Source organism: Aulonocara sp. 'chitande type north' Nkhata Bay, linkage group LG22 (genome assembly GCF_057382095.1).
Source record: "Aulonocara sp. 'chitande type north' Nkhata Bay isolate Kocher_YH1m ecotype deep benthic linkage group LG22, A_spYH_male_GT1.1, whole genome shotgun sequence".
Classification (NCBI taxonomy): Eukaryota; Metazoa; Chordata; class Actinopteri; order Cichliformes; family Cichlidae; genus Aulonocara; species Aulonocara sp. 'chitande type north' Nkhata Bay.
The window spans coordinates 17433226-17454236 of record NC_141364.1 but is presented as its reverse complement, the minus strand read 5'-3'; the positions used below and the strand labels follow the sequence as shown (position 1 = coordinate 17454236).

Below are 21011 nucleotides of genomic sequence, written 5' to 3'. Positions count from 1 at the left end.
ATAAGTATAAATTCTCCTGAAAAGTTTCATTTGATTTATAATAACTATAAACTACATCTCCCAAGCATCCTTGCGGGCGTACCGGACAAACCAAGCGTTTATGCCGTTTGTACGTAAATATAAAAAAAAAATTAAATCTATATTTAGAAGATTTTTTACATAATGTTTTACATTATCATAATCATATTTTTGTTAATTTTCTGTGAGATTCGTTTATTTGTTTTTTGCTCATTCGGCGCAGTCTTAAAAAAAATTGCCCTTAGATTTGGCTACCATAGCAACTCCCTTCTTACGTCACCCATCCGGGCTCGACCCTGCTGCCGTGTCTTTGATTGGAGGGAAACCCCGTGGATGAGCGGGAGAGATCATCAGCTGTGCGGCCGGGAATCAGGAACAACACCGTCTAACGACACTCGCAGGTTAGTTACATCTATTTACTGCTCTTGCTCGGTGGTGTTTTTATCCAGAGAGTCCCTGCTTGTGCTTCTGGTAAGGTATCTTTTTAAACCCTGCATTAATCGCCGCATCTAGCGGCTGTAAGTGGAAATCGTTGATGCTCCGCGCTGCTCAGTCATTGTTCGGTGCTCGCCTGACAGGGAAGCGTTACTTACGGCAACGTTAACCCATCTATTTTTGTTCGCTCGCTGTTTTTAGAGGACGCCTCTCGGCCCTGCTAAGCGGCATTTTTTTGTGAATGAAGCAGTCTAAAATGTGAGAATAACTGTGGCTAGAAGAAGCGGTCTGGTTTGCTTTCCGGGAAGCGAAAAAGGGCGTTCACTGAGGACTGAACGAAGCGAGGCTCCTTTCATTCCTCTAACCGACTCAGTGACACACTTATTATCCTATAGCCGCCTGCAGCGTTAGGAAGCTTTCCCCAAATTAAACGCAGAGACTGTGTAATCCATATCGTTTATTAAGCTCTTGAAAATGATTTTTTTTGTTCGGTCTGCATTCGTGCCTTACATGGTACGCGTTGGGTGGGCAGGTGTGTGAATGAGTGTGACGTGAAACTGGGTGGCCGACATTCCTCTAAGGGGTGCAGGTGGCAGCATGCAGGGAAAATTTTCTCACCCATTTTGTGGCTTTTGAAATGAATTCATAGGTTTGGGATTTTTTTTTCTTTTATATATTTTGCTTTGTAAACAGGCTGCACATTTATTCGCACACGTAGTCCTTTTATACTGCAGCATCTTTTACCTGTGAAGGGGTCTACATATTTTTTTAAAAAGGAAACGAGTTCCTCAGCATAGGTTACTGTCTGTATTCTACTACAGTAAATTAGACTTCCTGTCCTGTGCTATGAGCCGATTTACAATCATTTAAGTTAAAACTAAAACCGATCGTTGACTGATAGAAGTTAATATGCAACTAGTCTGAGATTAGCTCAGCACTGTGGCATGCGTGTTAACTGGCTGTAGAGGAAAACGGACAATGTTGACAACTTATGCTGTGGGACATTTTGATGGAAGAACTAAATGATATAAAATAGTCTGTAGACTAATAAAAAAATAACCACTGATGACCACTGATTTCTGGGGAAATGTCCATCATCTAATGTAAATTTTCTGGAATTTCATAACCACTTATAATTTTTTTTACATGCCGACTACACTTTTCCTGTGATCTATTATGACATTTTGCCTATTCTTGTCTTCAGGATAGTGAGTCAGAAGAAGCCTAAAACTGTATCTGCTGTACAAGTCGTGATTATAGGCACTTTCCCCCTTTGTATTTCTAAAGACTTAGAGTCCAAATGATTTAGTCACCACTTTAAATCAAGTCTGTGCCCGATCGAGTGAAGACGAGACAAGCAGATTGATTTGTATTTAAGAAAAAAAAAAGGTGCTTTGCTGGTGTGGACACACCCAGTGTTCCCATGAATTCTTAACAGCCGACACAGTTGTTTTAGCTACATTCCTGTCAGAGTTTTTGATTATGTAATATGCTTCAAGGTTATAAATGTTCTATTTTCTCACAGTTAACTAACTGTAATATATAATATATTTTTTTTTGTTAAAAATGGGGATGTCTTCACAGTCAAAATGTTTAACACATACCTGAGAAATGAGGTTATGCTGGAATAACAGCACATTTACTTGCACAGTAGTCCTCCATTATTCACATATAGTAATGAAATCTACTTTTTCTCTCTCTACAATTTCTTTGCTTGGCCTCCCTTAACACACCGTCCTTAACTCCTGTTTGTTTTGTCCTTCCTGACTCCCTTTCCTCTCTCCTTCCTCCACCCCCACATGACAGTCATGGCAGACAGAGAGGAGCTGGTACAGAAGGCCAAACTGGCCGAGCAGGCTGAGCGCTACGAGGACATGGCTGCAGCCATGAAGGCTGTCACAGAGCTGAACCAGGAGCTCAACAACGAGGAGCGCAATCTGCTCTCTGTTGCCTACAAGAATGTGGTCGGAGCTCGAAGGTCCTCCTGGAGGGTGATCTCCAGCATCGAGCAGAAGGCTGAAGCCGAAAAGAAGGCTGAAGCCGAAAAGACGCCTGAAAGCGAAAAGAAGGCCACGCTGGTCAAGGAGTACAGAGAGAAGATCGAGGGGGAGCTCAAACAGATCTGCCAGGAAGTTCGGGTAAGGAGGAGCAGAGGTGTTGAAGCTAAATGCTTGTTGCAAGAAAATATAAATGCACAGCAGCTGCTCCTCTTTGTATTAGTCCAACCTGTATTCAGATAGTGGCCGGTCTTGGTCACCTCTGTCTAGTGTGTGTGTGTGTGTGTGTGTGTGTGTGTGTGTGTGTATATTTATTTATTTAATTTAAATAATCAAGCTGCAAAAGCCAACATCGACAGCAGTTTAAAAAGAAAAAGAACAGCTTCCTTATGAATGGAAGCAAACACACATCCCTTACAAAAAGTAGTAGTAGAACCATGCTTTTTACACATTAGTGACACCTACAGGTATGTTGTGGTGCTTGTGTTTATGTGGTAGGGATCTAAAGAGGGACAATATAAACCTGCAGCTAACAGGATTTAAATATTAGTCATAGTTCTCAGCATACAAGCACTTGTCTAGGTTAATATGGCTTTACTTACGTCGCTGTTCACCTCTGAATATCTTAGCTGTAGTATTTAGGCCCATCTTACACAGTTGGAACTATGAACACAAAGCACCAAGTAGGCAAATGAAGGCACTCTTCCTAGCAGTTGTTTGAATATCACACAGATAAACTTCAGTATTTGGGTAGTTTGGATACATCCTGTATTTGCGGATTCACAGCCCTGTGACCTTGTGACCTTTAAAAGGAAACTTAAACATATAGGCCCACTACACTGATTCAACTCCATAGACGAAAGTTTGCATGTTGTAAAGCATATCTAGCTCTACTATAAGTAGATATAGTAGATTAGTATATTTTACTCAAATGAAACTGTCTTTGATGTTTTATATTAACTTATACACAGGAAGCGTCCAGTACGCATTAAAATTGCAGCGCATGAAATAGGACTAAAAAGTTCAGCACTTCCTGCCAAAGTCCACATGATGAATCAGATGGGTGTAGCCTAGAATTTTAAGGCCTAGAATATGATTGGCAGCTACGTTAAAGGAAGAGGAATATTCCCTGCTCATAGTTTCACTGGACAGGTGTGTACTCTTAACATACCTGTCGAGTGATTTCTACATATTTCATGTTAATTGTGGTGGAAATGGGGAAATGCACATATAAAGGGAGACACATTCACTCTTACAAACTTATAAAAAGATATTTAAATTATTTACCAAGTATACTTTGTAAAGAAAAAATAGCAAAGCTCGGTTGGACTGCAGCAAACAGTAGGTCTTGTTCTGCAGTGCAGCCTGGGTGAGATCTACATAGCAGCATGTGGAGCACTTCTCCACCTGCTGCAGATACGTGATCGCTGTTGATCTCAAAAGCATGAGAACTGCTGTTGCGACTTCCAGTGTATGGTGGTGGATTTGGAATACATTCAACCATGTGAGCAAATCCCCTCTGGATGAAGTAACTGAATGATACTGAGCACCTCCATAACAGCACCCTGGCCCAGTGAGGCAGCCATTAGGGAAAAGGAGTTAAAAATGTCACTGGCTCACTTATAACTGCTGGGGTTTGTGTGTGTTGCACGTGTTCTTTAGAGTTAAACTTCCACATTTCTTTTCGCAGGACCTGCTCGACAAATATCTGATCCCCCAAGCATCAGGCGCAGAGGGCAAAGTCTTCTACCTGAAGATGAAGGGAGACTACTTCCGCTACCTGGCTGAGGTGGCTACCGGAGACGAGAGGAACGGTAAATAAAACAGACATCATACACCGCCCCTTCTTCTTATCCTGTCGTGCAGTCACTCAAGGTAGTGATAGTGAGTGCTTATGTTCAGGGTTTATGAAAACCATGCGGTGGTGTGTCACGCAGCTGCCGGTCGGTGGGATGAACGTGTGCTGACTGGGCGTCCTGAACATCCTTTTTAGGGTAGGAGACCCTAGGACTGGTTCAGGTGTTGTTTTTAGCCAGAATGCTAACGCGCTTCTCGTCCTTGACCTACAACTGTCCGCCAAAATGCTGGCAAGTGCTGCTGCGAGGTTGTCATGGCAACTGCAGCAGCAGCAGGGTGTTGGCTGCTTCTAGTTGCCAGAAGGCATTTTAGATTACTTTTCTTTTGTTAATTTTGGGTGGTTTTGTAAAAGATTGTGTTCTTTTGTTACATATTCCATAAAATATCCATCAAATCCGCTTTCAAATGATTGGATACTTCATCTTTTTGGTTCTGAGGACCTGTACTTGACAGTGGAGCTGAATAGAAATATTAATCAGATGATTTTACTTTTTGTTTAATGTATTTTTGTTGTTGTCTAACTTCTAAAAATTCAGTGTGTGGTTTCCAAGAAATAATTTTTCTCATTTGAAACCATATCTGCTTTTTTGCTTGTGCAGAAATTGTTAAGAACTCACAAGGTGGCTACCAGGATGCCTATGACATCAGCCTAAAGGAAATGGAGGCTACACATCCCATCCGCCTGGGCCTTGCGCTGAACTTCTCCGTCTTCTACTACGAGATTGCAAACCTGCCTGAGGAGGCTTGCAAACTGGCCAAGACGGTAAGAAGGGTCCTCTGTTTGTTGTCCCTCTCTTTAAAAAGCACTGAAGCATCATGAAAATGATGTTAGTACCACTTTTCCACCAGAGGTGTACAGGTACTGATTTTGAGGCCATTATTAATGTCATGCATATCACCTTATGGATACATAAAAATAATAAATACACTTAGTAGCACGCGTGCACTCTCTCGTAGCTGAGTGTCACTCAGTGGTTTCTGTGCCTATCATTGCCATGAGTCTGAAGATTAAATTGATATTCTGCTATCTCCGGTCCTCGCACTGCTGCTAATCTCCATGTCTCTGACTTGACTCTGATTGGTATGACCCTAACCCTTTGGTGGAAATAAGGTTATGCTTGAAACTACACTGTTAGTTTGTCAGCGGAAAGGATGATGAGTCTTTTAAAATTTTCTGCTTACAGTACTCTTTATACTTTAGGATTTTGTTAAAGGAGACCTTGAAAAATGGGGGAGTAAAGGCAGCGTTTCTTTTTCACAACATTCTGAGGAATTGCTGATAATAGTACAGACCCTTGATTAATGTAATTGATACCAAAGACAACATTAAGCCTTTCCACTTCCACGACTCTGTTAGGGTCCACTTGTGTCCAAATGATCGGACAGTAAGTGCTCGAATGGGTGTCTTTGTGCCTGCCTGTATTCTTGTTTTTTTGTGACCATGCTTAGTTAGTGCACTGTAATGTACGAACTATGAATGTGTTACAGCCAGCACACTTCAGAGAAGTAAAACGGGTATAACAGGAGTGACTGGTTGGCCGTTGGGTCTTCTGTTGTCCGTGTCACTCAAAGACTAAAGATAGGGGTAACAGTGTAACTGTCGGGTGTGGGATAAAGCTTTGAATTTTTTTTTAAATAGTGATATAATTCATTCAGACTTTTATTTCACAGTGACCAATCAAATCAAAGTGAGATTTAGGTTTAGATGGAATCTGTTAGTATCGCCACACACTATTAAACCAAAGTCACTGCTATAAAGTAAAATAAAGCTGCTAATGATTATCATTTAGAAATTTCTTGTAATTTCCATGTTAACCTATGGCAACCACATGTCAGGATCCCACAAATTTACTGTGCCCAGGCAAGAAGACTAAAACCCTCCAATAAAGCAACGGATTCGTATTTTGAATTCAATTTTCAGCTCAGTTCAGATTTATTTATAAATACAACAAAGGTCACTTTAAGGAAAAAAACGAATTCAAGAGGAAGATAATTCTGGCAGCGGGAGTACCCGGGGAGAAACTACGCGAATATAGTCCAAAGACATGCAGTTAGTGGGGACAGGTTAATTGGAAACACTAAATTGCCCATAGGTGTGAATGGGGGAGCGAATGCGATTGCTTGTCTCCAGTCTAAGTGTTAGCCCTGCGACAGACTGGCGACCTGTCCAGGGAGTACCCTGCCTCTCGCCCTAAGACAGCTGGGATAGGTTCCAGCTCCCCCCGTGACCCTGAAAATGATAAGCGGAAGCGAATGGACAGATGGATAATTCTGGCAGGGGCAGCCAACAACCAACAGTCAGTGCACCATTGGAATTCCCCAGCAGCATAACTATGGAAGCGTTTGTGACCACCTGATCCAGCCCTAACTATAAGCTTTATCAAAAAGGGAAGTTTTAAGCCTAATCATAAAAGTAAAGAGGGTGTTTATCTCCCGAATCCAAACTGGGAGCTGGTTCCACAGAAGAGGAGCCTGAAAGCTTAAGGTTCTGCCTCCTGTTCTACTTTTAAATATCCTAGCAACCACAGGTAAAGCTGAACCTCACTGCAATACCTTTCATCACACTATGAGAGAACATACTATTGAAAGAAAAAATAAATAATTTGATGGACACCGCAGTAGTCTGGACATTCCTGGCATCACATAACAGCTCGCCGCTAGATTTTTATATAACTTCTTGTGTTGACGTCTTTGGGACACTTTTTTTTTTTTTTTTTTTTTTTTTTTTTTTTTGTCATTCGATACAGTTAGGAAAAGGCTAAAATAATTGAGTGTGTTTATGGATTTGTGAATAAATGGTCTGCCAGAGCACAGTTTTGTGCAAACACTTGTACTTGTTTCTAAAAGACCACCCCATATAATCAAAGTAGTTTACAGTATCAGGCACAACACAGATGTACCCTTTTATCCTAGAGATCTATAAATGGCTGCTTGTTGTTGCTTTCTGTTTAGCTTATTGTTTTTGGCCCTGCTAATACAAGCTCACTGTAGGCACTTTCAAGACTGTACTCTGGGTTTTGGAAGTCCTGATTGTTTCACTGTGTGTCTTCCAGGCCTTTGATGATGCCATCGCCAAGCTGGACTCACTCAACACTGAATCTTACAAAGACAGCACCTTGATCATGCAGCTGCTCCGTGACAACCTGACTGTGAGTGTCTCCTCTTGATGAAACTATATTAAAATTTGGTTTTCCCTTATGCTTATACATGAGCGCTAAATTTATTATCTTGCACTTTTTAAATGCAGCTGTGGATGTCGGACCCAAGCGGTGAGGGCGGGATTGAGGTAGAAGAGGGGGAGCAGCCAGCTGAAGACAAGAACTGAACTTCAGACGAGAAAAGAAACCCCGCAGTTTTCTTTCCCTTTTTTTTTTGTTTTTTTTTTTTTAAAACCTCTCACCAGCCTAAGTTGTGTGTGTGTGGTTGTGTGTCCACATACATGCACAAATATGTATGTTTACACTCCACTCTGTGTGTAAAGTACAGTATGTGTGTGCAGATACATTGAAGCATTGAAGTGTATGTGTTAAGTGTATCAACACCTCCACAGGGAAAAGAATGGAATAGATTGGTTGTTTTTATTTTTTTTTAACATAACTCATTGTGTGACCCAGTGGATGTTCATTTCCTTTAGAATTCTTTTCCTTTAAATAATTTTGTCTCTTTTAGTCCAAATGAAATCCCTCCTTTGGATCCAAATCTGCCCCATTCTCTCGAACCTTATTCACTGTAGCAAACCGCTGCTGTTGCAGGAAAGCAAACCAACCAACCTCGAAGTGTAACTTTGATAATAATTTGTATGTTTTTACTTGAACTGAACATTTACAACCTTTGTGACACTTTAGTCCACAAAACTCCTTTGAGGCACGTGTTAAAAGGGAAAAAAATGGTCACAGTAGTCTGAATTCATTACTTTTTTTTTCTTCATCTGACAATAGCAGTACACACATACTGTTGGCAGGTTTCACCTATTACGGTATTGCTTGTATCCATACGGCCCTGTCAGTGTCCAGTGTAGCAGGTAGAGATTTTTTTTTTTTTTTTTTTTTGTGTAAATGGATGGTACATGTGTCATGGCTCAATGGGTTTTTACAGTGCTTTCAGGCATAGGAAAGGTTTTCTATATGAATGACCACTTACAAAAGCTGTAATTTACTTTTGGTTTGTTGAGAGGGTTACATTCCATTTTACTGACATCTTTTCACTCATCAGTGAAACGAGTAGACTGTAATGTCCTGCAGTTTTGCGTACCACGTGACAAGCTATATAGACAGCCTAAGATAAAGTTAACAACTTGATAAAATGGCTCGATACTGTAACTTTTGATATTTTATCTCTTCAGCAGTGCAGAGGATACTTTTTGCCATGTGCTTTTAATGTGGCTTTCTACTCTTTTTCTATTCAGGTGTTTTTTGTATTTTCTTTTGTTTATTTTATTCCCTTATTGAGTATTGATTTGACTCCTGGAATGTATGTGGTTCTCAGTAGTCTGGTGTGAGGGTTAGGCATCGCTTTTAAAACTGGCAATCTCTGTTTAGGATTAGGTGGAATACAGTTACATTTATCTTCCTTGAAAGTACATTTTGAAAAGGCAAAATTTCAAACCATGGCAAATATAAAAATGAGAATTTTAGGTAAGTTGATAGGAAATTGCATTAAGGTCATTTAGTGATCACAAAGTAGTGCCAGTTTCTTCTAAGTACAGTATCTTGGTTTTAAAAAAAGTTGGGATGCAGGATTTGGCGAGTAATGCTCTTGGGTATGTTATTTGGTTATGTGCTTTCATGTAAGTGGAATTAAAACATTCAAATTAAGATGGTGTGCTCGGTTTCTCTGTTCTTTATGTGTGATGTGAATTGTTGGTTCACAGATTTCACTGAGACAAACCCACAAATGGCCCAAGCATGAAATAATGTTTAAAGCAAAGAAATGAGGGCTGTTCCATACAGTCATGTGAAAAGTTTCCACAGGGCTTCAAGCAGTCATGTGGGGAAAAGTCAAGCACATCCTATGACTCAATAGCTTGTAGAACAGACCTCGGCTACGTTAATTTGAACTTTATCACTCTCACACATTGTTATGGAGGAATTTTGGCCCACTTTTATTTACAATGTTAGGGTGTTGCTTCAGTTCATGGAGATTTGCAGGAATTCACACCTCTGTTGAAAGTCCCACCACAGCATTTGAATGAGGTTGAGGTGTGGACATAACTGAGCCATTGTAACACCTTGATTCCTTTGTTTTTCAACCATTCTGTTATAGATTTCCTGCTGTGCTTGCGTCTGCAGCAAGACAATGACCGCAGTTTTGGTCAAACTTTAGTTATCAGACAAATCATTTTGGCATATAGAGGAGTTCATAGTAGGATGAGTGAGTGCAATTTGCCCATTTTAGGACTCCTCCACTGCCATGCGTAATCTTAATCATCTGTCCAAAGAACATTGTCCAAGAACTCATCCATCCTTGTTTCGACTCAATTAAACAAAGACCTACTGTACTCGTGTTCTTTTGAGAGAGAGAAGAGGGTTTCTCCTAAGTAAACTTTAAAACAAGCCATACTTGTTCCTTGTTCCGGCTGGGATGTCCACTACTGGGAAGGTTGTGGCATTGTGTTCACACACATGAATGTCAAAATGTCTGCTTTTATAGAAGCGCTCACACGTACTCGAGTGTATTTGATCATCTGCACCATAGCTGCTACTTGACCAATTAATTCCTATGGAAGATTTAAGCGATTTTAGGTGGCTGAAGTGAATAAAATTTGAATGGCATGTCAAATTTCACCCTTTATATGGGATAAAACCTTGTACTCTCATCATATCACTGCCTGTAGAAGAATTATAAAGCAGTTTGAGGTGCAAAATTAACACTAAAGATCAGACACAGTTGTATTCTGGTCTGACGAGAGATGGATGCTTCCTGGACTGAAAACACTGCCCTCTGCAGATAGTGATGTATTAAAGGGCACATGTGATGCATTTAGGTGGAATGTGGGAGAAAATATTCTCACTTATTCACTTTATATCTGTGGGTATTTTTTTTTTGATCAGTGGGCCACTTCAGATCAGTGGGTCTTTTCACCTTTGATCAGTGACAGTCACTGAAGCTCTCTTTCATTTCTGTAAAGGTATCATTTAATGACTTAAGTCACTAAATATGTATGAAAGCTTAATAATGTAGAGTTAAAGGGGTGTGCATCCTTCCTTAAAACCCTTACATATAGTCCTAAATAACCTCAGACTCTTGCCAAATGAGGGAGGGGTGTCTCAGCCATGCCTATCGCAGTTTCAGTGTTAAAACTGATTAGCAGTTGGGAATGTTGCATGTATGTATATGAATATGGGCATTGCCTTTCCCGCCAGTTGATACTAAAGAGCGCGAATTTAGCTCGTTCTTCTGCATCATCACTTAACAAGAGAGCTTTCTGGTGGGCACAATCAGGCATTTTGAGGATTTAACAAAACGTTTTTCATGATTTCATCATCACGCCTAGAGTAGTGGTCAACGCCCCTTTGTTATCTTTTTTTTTTTCTTTCTCTCTCGCCAAACAATGATTGGTCCATTTCGGTGACGCGCCCAGTAGTATATATCAGACAACTTCCCGAGGACTTCCTCCCCCTCAACCCCGGCTGTCAGTGCTGTGTGAGTGCGTGTGTGCTCCTGAGCTCGCTCGGCACACATTCTATAAAAAAATAAAAATACAAAAAAAATTTAAAACATAAAAAAACGCCAAAAAATCTTTTTTTTTTTCCGTTTACTTTTCTTTTTGTAACAAGTCGGTGAAGCTGGAGGAGGCATTCGAGGACTGGACGGTAACGTACAAGCAGGGGCTGCCTAACGTATCGAATTTTTTTAGTCGACGTGTTACTGATTCCGTAGCGAGGCCAAGTACCGCTATATTTGCTTTTATTTCTGCATGTCAGGTTTGAATGACAGTTTTAAGCCAATAAGAAGTCGACGTTTTGCCATTTTAGCATCTCCGTCTTATAAATTCTTTTACCCGAAAACACTGCAACTGACTTGACTAGTCAACGGTTGTATCACGTTCTGCCCCGAACCGACGTGACGCTAGCGACCGTTGGACAACCGAGGTATTGGCTCATCGTCGCAAACTTTTTCTTTAAGAACATATAGCTTCGTACGATTATTCTACTAGCCTCCACAGCCACGGGAAAATGAACCCCAGTGCTCCCAGTTACCCCATGGCCTCCCTGTACGTCGGAGATCTGCATCAAGATGTGACCGAGGCCATGCTGTACGAGAAATTCAGCCCAGCCGGAGCAATCCTCTCTATCCGGGTCTGTAGGGACATGATCACCCGGCGTTCCTTGGGATACGCCTATGTAAACTTCCAGCAACCGGCGGACGGTAAGTAATTTATTTAAATATAACATTTGAGAAAATGTGCTTTATAAGAAATCAGTGACAAGTGAGAGCTAGCCTATTCCTACTACACGTGACTGCGGCCGACATGTTGTAGGTAGGGTCTCCTCATGTGAACCTCCCAGCAGTGGCGTAGCAGCACCGAGTCCGCCCAGCCCTCCCCAGTAATGTAGCATTGCTGCAGGCTGCCGAGCGAATACTTGGTCCACTTTTATCTCCCTTCTGTGCGGACAACACCCCAACTCTTACCCTTAAAACGATTAGACAACAGTTTAGAGGTGGTGGTGTAAACATTTATCAGCATCAGGGAAAAATAAGTAAGTAAAATTTTATTTGTATAGAACCTTTCAAGACAAAAATCACAAAGTGCTAAATTAAACCAATGAGTCCACAGATCTCAGGCTTAAAGGAAGGGAAAAATAAGAGTGCTGACTTTCAAACAAGTTTTTTTTTTTTTTTTTTTTTGCAAAATGCTTTTCTGTCTAGAGGCCACAAATCTGCCTCCATCCACCTCTATAAACGTTTTCTGCCTAACACTGTTTGAGCAAAGAGAAAAGGGACTCTTGAGTATGTTTCTAATCTTCAACAGCGATGGCCAGAATTTTGACCATGTTTCAGTTTGTTCAGATGTTGTTCCATCATCTCATATTTACCTAATGGTTTGACTCCACTTGTGTTCTCCCCCCCCCCCCCCCCCACACACACACTTTATTTGAAGGATGTTTTCTGATTTTAAAGTTGTTGCCAGTTGAAATGCATATGTACAGCAATGCCTTCAGGTTTATTTGTCTAAGTTTGGGGAAACTAGTGGGGATGCTTGACAGCATCTAGATTCACCAGAGGGGTTTAATATTGAGATTAAGGTGCAGATGAACTAAGGTTAGCCCCAATTAATGCACAGGATGTAATATTTGCTGTGCTGCTCTCAGTGGGGAGAACGCAAGAGGTTACTAATGTACATATGCTGATGTACTTGTGACCAGAAGGACCAGTTTGAACTGAAGGAAGTCGATTAAAGCACCTACTGTGAAGTTGCCCTGGGGGATGATACCTGAAAGGAGGACTAACACATGCTAATGTGCCTTAACACCTTTACAGAATTAATGCTGCTTTCATTTCTTTGAAATGGCTCAGGGGAAAAAAAATCTTGTAAATCAAGATTTCTCACATTGGTTTGCTAAACAGCTTTTCACAACCCCCCCCCCCCCCCCCCTCTCAAGACTAACCTGCATATCAGCTGGTTGCTATCACACCCAAACACAATGGATGACTCAGACCTAATCATTTCTTTTAACCCCCCCCCCCCCTTCTCCATCTCTCTTCAGCTGAGCGTGCACTGGACACCATGAACTTTGACGTGATAAAGGGGCAGCCTGTACGCATCATGTGGTCGCAGCGTGATCCATCACTGAGAAAAAGCGGCGTGGGAAACATCTTCATCAAGAATCTTGACAAGTCCATTGACAACAAGGCTCTTTATGACACCTTCTCCGCTTTTGGCAACATCCTGTCCTGCAAGGTAAAGCTTTTCTGCCCCTTTCTCTCCCTTTTGTTACAGGTAACCTGAAAGCAGAGGTGGAGGTGGCTCAGCAGGTCGTATGATTGTATTCGCATGCAAGAGCTCTACTAGAGACTATGTGCTACAGAGTTGTGAAAAGCATTCTCCCATTAACACATTTTTTCACCTTTTCTGCTGACACCGGAATACTCACTCCTCACGTCACGAAAGATGGAAAAACGCGTCAATTTGGATCTGTAGCTGCAACATAGTAATGTGGAGATGTAGAGAAAAACAGATTATAAGGAGGAGAGGGTTTGCATCCCTGAACCAGTCAGTTTGGATGTAAAGTGACACACTGGATCCAGAGAAAGATTTACATTCATTCATTAGACCGTGTTTAGATTTTCTAATTGGTTTATTACAAATCATAATATGCAGGTTATTTTTCAGGGTATACTTTTCGTGATAAAACTGGCTGCAAAGCCAGAAATATTAGAAAAGGTAACGGTGAGACAGGTTAGATTCAACGTATCATCGCTGGAAAAATGCACAACTCAAAATAATAAAATGCAGTTAGGCATCTGATCTGAATTTTAAACAATATATGTACATAGAATATTTCCACACAAATATACACAACCAATAACAATATAAACAATATAAACATTCATATACAATAACATGACCATATAATAATAACAATGTTTTAATGTGAGTGTGATCCTACAGACTGTTCAGGTTAAGTATACTTGTTGCTGCATGTTTGTGTCTGTGTGTGTTTTTAAAAGCTGCATGTGTTCTCTTCCTGTAAGGTGGTTTGTGACGAGAATGGCTCTAAAGGCTACGGGTTTGTGCATTTTGAGACTCAGGAGGCGGCTGAACGAGCCATTGAGAAAATGAATGGCATGCTGCTCAATGACCGGAAAGTGTAAGTGAATGTATTCACTGGCTTCCAGGTGTTTGGATGTATAATTTCTGAAAGCTGCTGAGTCATGTTAACCAACAGTGTTGGATGTTTCAGTGCAATGTTGATGAAGTTTGTTTGTGATAAAAGTGTATAGCTGTAATATACAAATAAGTCATAACAGTTATGCAGTAATTAAACTGTACTAATTTTTACTGTCCCCCATAATGAATGCGCTTGTAAGTTTTAAAATATCCTTTTAATGCAGGTTTGTGGGCCGCTTCAAATCTCGCAAAGAGCGCGAGGCTGAGTTGGGTGCCCGAGCCAAGGAGTTTACAAATGTCTACATTAAAAACTTTGGCGATGAGATGGACGATGAGAAGCTGAGGGAGCTCTTCAGTAAATATGGTAAGTCGGCGTGTCCCAACTTTAAAATGGTTTCAGCTGCTCCAGTGTTGGCATAAAGAGGTATTTAAAAAAAAAAAAAAAAAAAAAAAAAAAGGAAGGCAATAAGGTTTTTTTGTTTCTTAGGTAATGCCATGAGTATCCGGGTCATGACGGACGAAAATGGAAAGTCTCGAGGGTTTGGGTTCGTTAGCTTTGAAAGACACGAGGATGCCCAAAAGGTGAGCCACGTTTAATTTCTTTCAACAAAAAAAGTAAACATCGTATCCGCCAGAAAATGTTCACAAACTTGACCCGATTTCATGCTTTCTTCAGGCGGTGGATGAGATGAACGGGAAGGAGATGAACGGCAAGCTTATGTATGTCGGCCGCGCCCAGAAGAAGGTGGAGCGACAGACTGAGCTGAAGCGCAAATTTGAGCAGATGAAGCAAGACCGCATGACTCGCTACCAGGTTCGTTTCTTCTTGACAAGTCTGCCCAGAGACCGCAGCTTTGTCAAATTCAGTGCTCCCTCTTTGGTGGGCTGCACTGGCCAAAATGGCTGCAACAGTGACACTGTAGTTCATGGGCCCCACTTTCCTTCACCGTGGATCCTGGGGATAAAAATGTGCTGCAGACAAAAACATCTGCTGGAGATCACTTTGTATATGTAGTGTTTATAAGAAGTTACAAGATTACTTTTGGTTATTTGCAGGGTGTTAATTTGTATGTGAAGAACCTTGACGATGGAATAGACGACGAACGTCTGAGGAAGGAGTTTTCGCCATTCGGCACCATAACCAGTGCCAAGGTATGACCGATAATAGAATTTTATGAGCTGGCACTAATGATCTTTTAATGCTCTCTATTATGATACTGGCAGTTGGTGACTATGTAGTATTTATAAATGCCTTTTCTCTTCTCTCTCAGGTGATGATGGAAGGAGGGCGCAGTAAAGGCTTTGGCTTTGTCTGCTTCTCGTCCCCAGAGGAGGCCACCAAAGCTGTGACAGAAATGAACGGACGTATCGTAGCCACCAAGCCGCTGTACGTGGCCCTGGCCCAGAGGAAAGAGGAGCGTCAAGCCCACCTGACCAACCAGTACATGCAGCGCATGGCCAGTGTGCGCGCAGTGCCAAATCCAGTCATTAACCCGTACCAGGCCGCCCCGCCGTCCGGCTACTTCATGGCAGCCATCCCCCAGGCCCAGAACCGTGCCGCTTACTACCCAGCTGCTGGCCAGATGGCCCAGCTCCGCCCGAGCCCACGCTGGACCACCCAAAATGTTCGACCACAGCGTGAGTATTCAGAGGTTGTCCTTTTGTAATATTTGTGTTGATATTTATTCTTGTTTTAAAAGAGACTTGAAAGATATGTTATTTTGTAAAATACAGATTGTCTATTATTTTCACCAATTATGCAAAAATCAGCAGACCACCTGCGTTTTGTGTCCATAGTCTACTTCAGTTGAACGGCTCATTTAGAGATGTTCAGAGACAGCACTGTTTCTTAATATAGTCAAATTCCCAATAAAGCTGTTTTCATTTACATACTTTTCACTTTATCTGGTCAGAAAGCAGAACAAGTATGAAAAGGAGCTGAAATGAGAATGAGATGTTTGTGCTGCTAAAATATTCAAATGCACCTTCTGGAGTGTGTGTTGGGCTTGAATGAATTTAACTAATGAACTATAAATGGGATATTAATAGCAGTTTGATTTTATTTGTCCATAGACTTCCAGAACATGTCGGGTGGAATACGTCCCTCAGGCCCTCGCCCTCAAACCTTCAGCACAGTGCGGCCTTCCTCCCAGGTGCCCCGCATGATGACCACCCAGCGAGTCGGTCAGTCCACTGACACTGTCCACACACAGTTGTGTCCTGTAACTCTTCTGCTTGTTAGTTATTATATTTCATGCTCATCCTTTTTCTTTTTTCTTTTTCTTTTTTCCCCCCTTCAGCCACTCAGACCATGGGCCCCCGACCAGCCACTGCAGCTGCCGCAGCAGCTACCCCCGTGCGTGGAGTACCTCAGTACAAGTATGCAGCAGGAGTTCGCAATACCCAACAGCACATGAACACTCAGCCACAAGTTAACATGCAGCAGGTAGGAATGCTCATTATCTAGAACTAATGGCTTTTTTTCTGCCCTACAACTGAGGAAAAACTGGGATGTACATAAATTTTTTTTTTTTTAAATTTCCAATCTTCCCAAAGCCTGCAGTCCACGTCCAGGGACAGGAGCCTCTGACTGCCTCCATGCTGGCTGCTGCTCCTCCTCAGGAGCAGAAGCAGATGCTGGGTAAGGTTTAGTAGCAGCTCTCCATGACTAAATGTAGCCTTAGCCTATCTATAGCAGTAGTACTGAGTACAGGCACGGCCTTTCTTTGTTCATCCTGTCTTTAAATCTCTTATGTGTCCCTCCAATAGGTGAGCGTCTGTTTCCACTGATCCAGAACATGCACCCCAGCCTGGCAGGCAAGATCACAGGCATGCTGCTGGAGATCGACAACTCAGAGCTGCTCCACATGCTGGAGTCCCCAGAGTCTCTCCGCTCAAAGGTCAGTACTTACGCAAGTTATTATCAACAATGTCAGGCCGTTAATTATTTTAAGAGTCTTCCTCTTAAAAAGGAGAGCAGAGTGCTCGCTGTTGCTAACATTAGGTGACCTGCTGTGTTTAGGTGGATGAGGCTGTGGCTGTACTGCAGGCTCATCAGGCCAAGGAAGCCGCCCAGAAGACAGTGACCAATTCAGCTGGTGTCCCAAGTGTTTAGGTATGACTTTTCAGAGCTGCTGTAACAAGGAGAGGCTAGTGCTTTCATTTCATTTAGAGCCTCTTGTAAATAGAAAACGTCACTTTTTTTTTTCCGCAGGAGTGTGGAACCTTGAGACCAGCTTCACCGATGGACAAAAGAATTTCACAGTGGAAAAAGTTGAAAAACACACAAAACAAAGTAAAAAGAAAATAAATAATATATTAAAAAAAATAACAATGAAAACAAATCTCCAGCCCGGCCTACAATGAACAGAAACATCAGGTCTGGTTTGTTGAATGAAAGATGGGGGGAAAAAAGGGAAAAAGTTCAAATAAAAAATGCTCAGTTTTGAGGGGTTTTAAAGGAGAATTCTGTGGAACAAAAGATTGAAAGCATTCCTTTCTGCCATTTTATCAATTTCTGTTTTGAATGTTTGGACCTGTTGTTGTCAATTTTCCCCTGACCTTTGCTTGCTTGAATAAAACGAATAATAAAACACATCTGTTACATGCTCGATCTGAGGCATCACTAGTTCACATTATGAAACCACCACAGAAGTTGTGTTTCAAGTCTTTTTCTTTATTTGTGCTTTTGTGACAGGAGGAACAGTCAAACATTAACAAGCACTGAAACACATTTTTAGGCTCCCTGATGTCAAGTCAGCCATCCAACACGAGCAGCTGTATGAATTCAGTCCACGACAAAAGATGGTGATGTGGTGGCACGTCTGCTAGAGAAGCTGATCGTTTTCATTTAGTTGCCGATGGCAGCGGCCTGATCTCTCATTGTCTGGACCATAGCCTCCACCTGCTTCTGGAGGTTCTCAAACATGGGCTGCAACTGGGTGGCCAGAGGTTTGAGCTGCTCCTCCACGTTGGTGGAAGCGGCCCTCAGTTGTTCTTGGATCTGAATGGCCAGAGGCTCCAGCTGGGCTTTCCTCTCCTCCAAGAAAGTCCTGTTAGGGTAGAAAATGACTCACTGTTACATTTAGAAATCAGAAACGCACCACTGGCCATGTTTACTGGCAGGCTTCTTTACATGCTCACACCTCTCATTTATTGACAATCTAGGTATAAATACATGTAGAGTATGAGTGGTAGAAATACTCATATTTCAGCTACATGTACTGCATATTAATCACAGTAGTCACGGAGGATGGCTGACCCTCTGAGCCTGGTTCTGTTGGGGATTACTTCCTATTAAAAGGGAGTTTTTCCTTCCCACTGTTGCCAAGTGCTTGCTCATAGAGGGATCATCTGATTGTTGAGGTTTTCTCTTTATTATTGTAGGGTCCTTACCTTATAGTATAAAGCATCTTGGCGATATATAAATAAATCTTATTTTATTTAAAAAGTGCTTGATAATCATAATTACAAACTGCTTGGTTTATATGATCACATATTAATGACTATTTCATTTATATATATGCAAAAAAAATGCCAAGTAATTGTAAATAAATACAGTAACTAGTCTATTATTACAATAAGCTTCCCTGCACTTATCGCAGCTAGTAAAAACACAGAGATAAGAACATCTCTATCACACACGCAGTGCTCAGGGTTACTGTGTGGGTCTGGTCTGCCTTGCATGATTACGTTATCACTGAGAGGCACAGAGGAGCTGTTGGCTGGTTATTTAACAGTGGACAAAGTCCAGTTTTAATCATTCTGAACACGTCTACATGTGAAGACGTTTTGCAGATAGTTGGTTACTCACCGAGCCTGGTTGACCAGATCTGGGTTGCGGATGATCTCACTCAGGTCTTGAGGCATTTTGTTCTTCAGGTCCTCAAAGTACTGACTGAGGTTGTCAAGATTTAAGGCTTCCTGTGCAAAGCTTCCTGTTGGAAAAAAACAGAAATGAAATAAAGTGTTTTGTTTGTTTTTAAACTTCCCACCTTCCCCGATAGATATTTAACAAAAATGTCAAAATCTGGTCATACCTTGTGCCAGGGCGAGCACGACAACGGCGACAATGAGGGAGAATTTCATGACTGCTGACTGGATTACACCTGCACAACACATAACGTTTGGTGAGCAGTGCGCTTGAGGCGTTAGATGTTAAAAAGCAGTATTTGCCTGAAGTCACCCACAAAATCCACACCATGTTTAATCAGGTGAGTCAATGACAAAGTTATTGTCTAGGAATCCTGGTTTGACTTGTTGTCACATGGAAACAGAATCAATGTTTTGTGTATTTTTTCAAACTTCAGCAGTCAGTGATTATAGCTTATATACTCTAAACCTTTGAAATAATTTATCACAGAGAAAATTAAGCCTTGAAGCTCAACCTGGGTAGAAACTGGAATGAGGTTTTTTTTGTTTATTTTTAATGAGCTTCTTGCTTCTTTGGTTGTTAACTAGCAAAAGAAATGCTATAATTTACTTAGAGCACATAAAAAGGGCCTCTTCCAGAATTTTTATGTAAAAATATAACTTTAAGGATCAATCCTACACATGAGAGTACTTTTAAAAGTCATTTTCTTTACATTTCCAGCATTTATATTACGTTCTGCTCTATTATTGCATTTAAGTAGCATAGTAAATGTTTGTAGGAGTTGGCTTATTTAATGCCTGTCTTTAAATAAACTTTTGCTGCCTCTGAGCTCTGCCTCACGTCACTGTTAAATGCTGACATTTCACATACTACGAGGTGCACTTTTACAGCAAGTCTCAGAAAATATAAACAATTTAAGGCTTTTTGGGGGAAAGGAGAGAAAAGGTTTTAATTCAAACCTATTAGAAAATAAATCAGACTCACCTGTGCTGCAGGAGAATGTGGACCAGATGGTGGCTTTACTCAGGACTCTTACACTTCTTATAGCCCAGGGTGATGATGCATTCCTGTCAGACGGAGATCTGATTGGATGAGACAAAGAAAGAAAGAAAAAAAACATTACTGGATGCTGAACCTTGCTGCTCTGTCTGCCAGCTGGGCAAACCCAAGCAAAGTCCAACAGCCAACATGAGTGTGGCTCTTATCATGATGATTAGGCAAAAATATTTAATCATCAAGAACAGTATCAAGGTTACCACAGTGAGGCCAGTGAGGTTGGGGGAACTTTTGGTGACATCATCTTTAACAGATGTGATACGTGTGATTATAAAATCAGGGTTGATGTCAGTGTTGTGCTTCTGTGTTCATTTCTCAGTAAGATGTGCACACATTGTGAAAGCTCAGGAGTATATTGAGTAAACTGAGTTCTTATGACTGATTAGTTTATTGATGTGTTCTTCAGTGTGTGTACAAAGCACTGGACTCTTTGGTAAACTATGGAGTTCTCTAAAGAAAGACCACTTTGGTCCAGATCAAATCATCTTATTGGATAAATTCAATAAATCCATGTGTGGTTCACAGAGGTTAAATCAAAAATCTTGCCATTTGTATATTCTGTTTCTATAGTTCCCTAAGCCAGGAGCCTTTCTATGATTTTTGGACTGGGGTGGCACCAAACTAAAGCAGATGAAGAACTATTGAAAATCCATGGCGTAGTAATATGTAAGCCACATACTGAAGCACAAGTTTCTACCGTCCCGGGTTTTGTTATTTTATGTTCATCTTTGAAAAGTAAAACAGTTACAGGAAGCAACTAGAGACGACCTGGTGACATGAAACCAGCGAACAATGGGTGAAATAATATAGCTTTGCCTTTTAAGAAGCATAGGTGGTATAAAAGATGGACGCAGCTGTCGTGATGTCATCCATTAGTTAATTTAGTCCCGGTTTGAAGCCTTATGATGAGTCTTTTTGTCATTGGTGTTTCAAAACTGGATGT

General features: G+C 41.3%; 3 protein-coding genes and 1 non-coding gene across 5 annotated transcripts; 3 read left to right on the top strand and 1 right to left on the bottom strand.

Annotated features, from left to right (window-relative positions):
- Positions 1–281: 281 nt before the first annotated feature.
- ywhaz (tyrosine 3-monooxygenase/tryptophan 5-monooxygenase activation protein, zeta polypeptide) lies at positions 282–9121 on the top strand. 2 transcript variants are annotated; one of them, XM_086279834.1, is made up of 6 exons: positions 282–419; positions 2260–2591; positions 4141–4264; positions 4907–5070; positions 7361–7456; positions 7555–9121. In XM_086279834.1, the coding sequence occupies exons 2-6, from the start codon at positions 2262–2264 to the stop codon at positions 7630–7632; spliced, it is 792 nt and encodes a 263-aa protein (XP_086135960.1). In that variant the 5' UTR covers positions 282–419; positions 2260–2261; the 3' UTR covers positions 7633–9121. The 2 variants fall into 2 exon arrangements, with proteins under 2 accessions (XP_086135960.1, XP_086135961.1); XM_086279835.1 differs by having other exon boundaries at positions 401–489.
- A 1772-nt stretch (positions 9122–10893) lies between these two features.
- On the top strand, positions 10894–17750 carry pabpc1b (poly A binding protein, cytoplasmic 1 b). Its single transcript, XM_086279832.1, has 14 exons — positions 10894–11675; positions 13016–13209; positions 14004–14119; positions 14364–14503; positions 14627–14721; positions 14816–14953; positions 15196–15291; positions 15411–15777; positions 16213–16323; positions 16440–16585; positions 16696–16780; positions 16909–17039; positions 17162–17254; positions 17354–17750. The coding sequence occupies exons 1-13, from the start codon at positions 11483–11485 to the stop codon at positions 17252–17254; spliced, it is 1905 nt and encodes a 634-aa protein (XP_086135958.1). The 5' UTR covers positions 10894–11482; the 3' UTR covers positions 17354–17750.
- Positions 14987–15123, top strand: LOC147303958 (small nucleolar RNA SNORA5). The gene has a single exon (XR_015127054.1). It is a non-coding gene; the product is annotated as a small nucleolar RNA SNORA5 (small nucleolar RNA).
- A 44-nt stretch (positions 17751–17794) lies between the features above and the next one.
- On the bottom strand, positions 17795–20082 carry LOC147303956 (type-4 ice-structuring protein-like). The gene is made up of 4 exons (XM_086279837.1): positions 19997–20082; positions 19179–19247; positions 18953–19076; positions 17795–18191 (listed from the first exon to the last, which is right to left on the bottom strand). Exons 2-4 carry the CDS (start codon positions 19225–19227, stop codon positions 17990–17992), a joined length of 375 nt encoding a protein of 124 aa, XP_086135963.1. The 5' UTR covers positions 19228–19247; positions 19997–20082; the 3' UTR covers positions 17795–17989.
- Between the last annotated feature and the right edge of the window lie 929 nt (positions 20083–21011).

Coding starts and splice junctions, on each gene's coding strand:
- ywhaz (XM_086279834.1), top strand. CDS start 2,262: ATGGCAGACAGAGAGGAGCTGGTACAGAAGGCCAAACTGGCCGAGCAG. Junction 5,071..7,360: donor CTTGCAAACTGGCCAAGACG/GTAAGAAGGGTC, acceptor TGTGTCTTCCAG/GCCTTTGATGATGCCATCGC. Junction 7,457..7,554: donor TGCTCCGTGACAACCTGACT/GTGAGTGTCTCC, acceptor TTTTAAATGCAG/CTGTGGATGTCGGACCCAAG.
- pabpc1b (XM_086279832.1), top strand. CDS start 11,483: ATGAACCCCAGTGCTCCCAGTTACCCCATGGCCTCCCTGTACGTCGGA. Junction 14,120..14,363: donor CTGCTCAATGACCGGAAAGT/GTAAGTGAATGT, acceptor CTTTTAATGCAG/GTTTGTGGGCCGCTTCAAAT. Junction 15,778..16,212: donor CCAAAATGTTCGACCACAGC/GTGAGTATTCAG, acceptor ATTTGTCCATAG/ACTTCCAGAACATGTCGGGT.
- LOC147303956 (XM_086279837.1), bottom strand. CDS start 19,227: ATGAAATTCTCCCTCATTGTCGCCGTTGTCGTGCTCGCCCTGGCACAA. Junction 19,077..19,178: donor CGTGCTCGCCCTGGCACAAG/GTATGACCAGAT, acceptor TTTTTCCAACAG/GAAGCTTTGCACAGGAAGCC. Junction 18,192..18,952: donor GATCTGGTCAACCAGGCTCG/GTGAGTAACCAA, acceptor CTACCCTAACAG/GACTTTCTTGGAGGAGAGGA.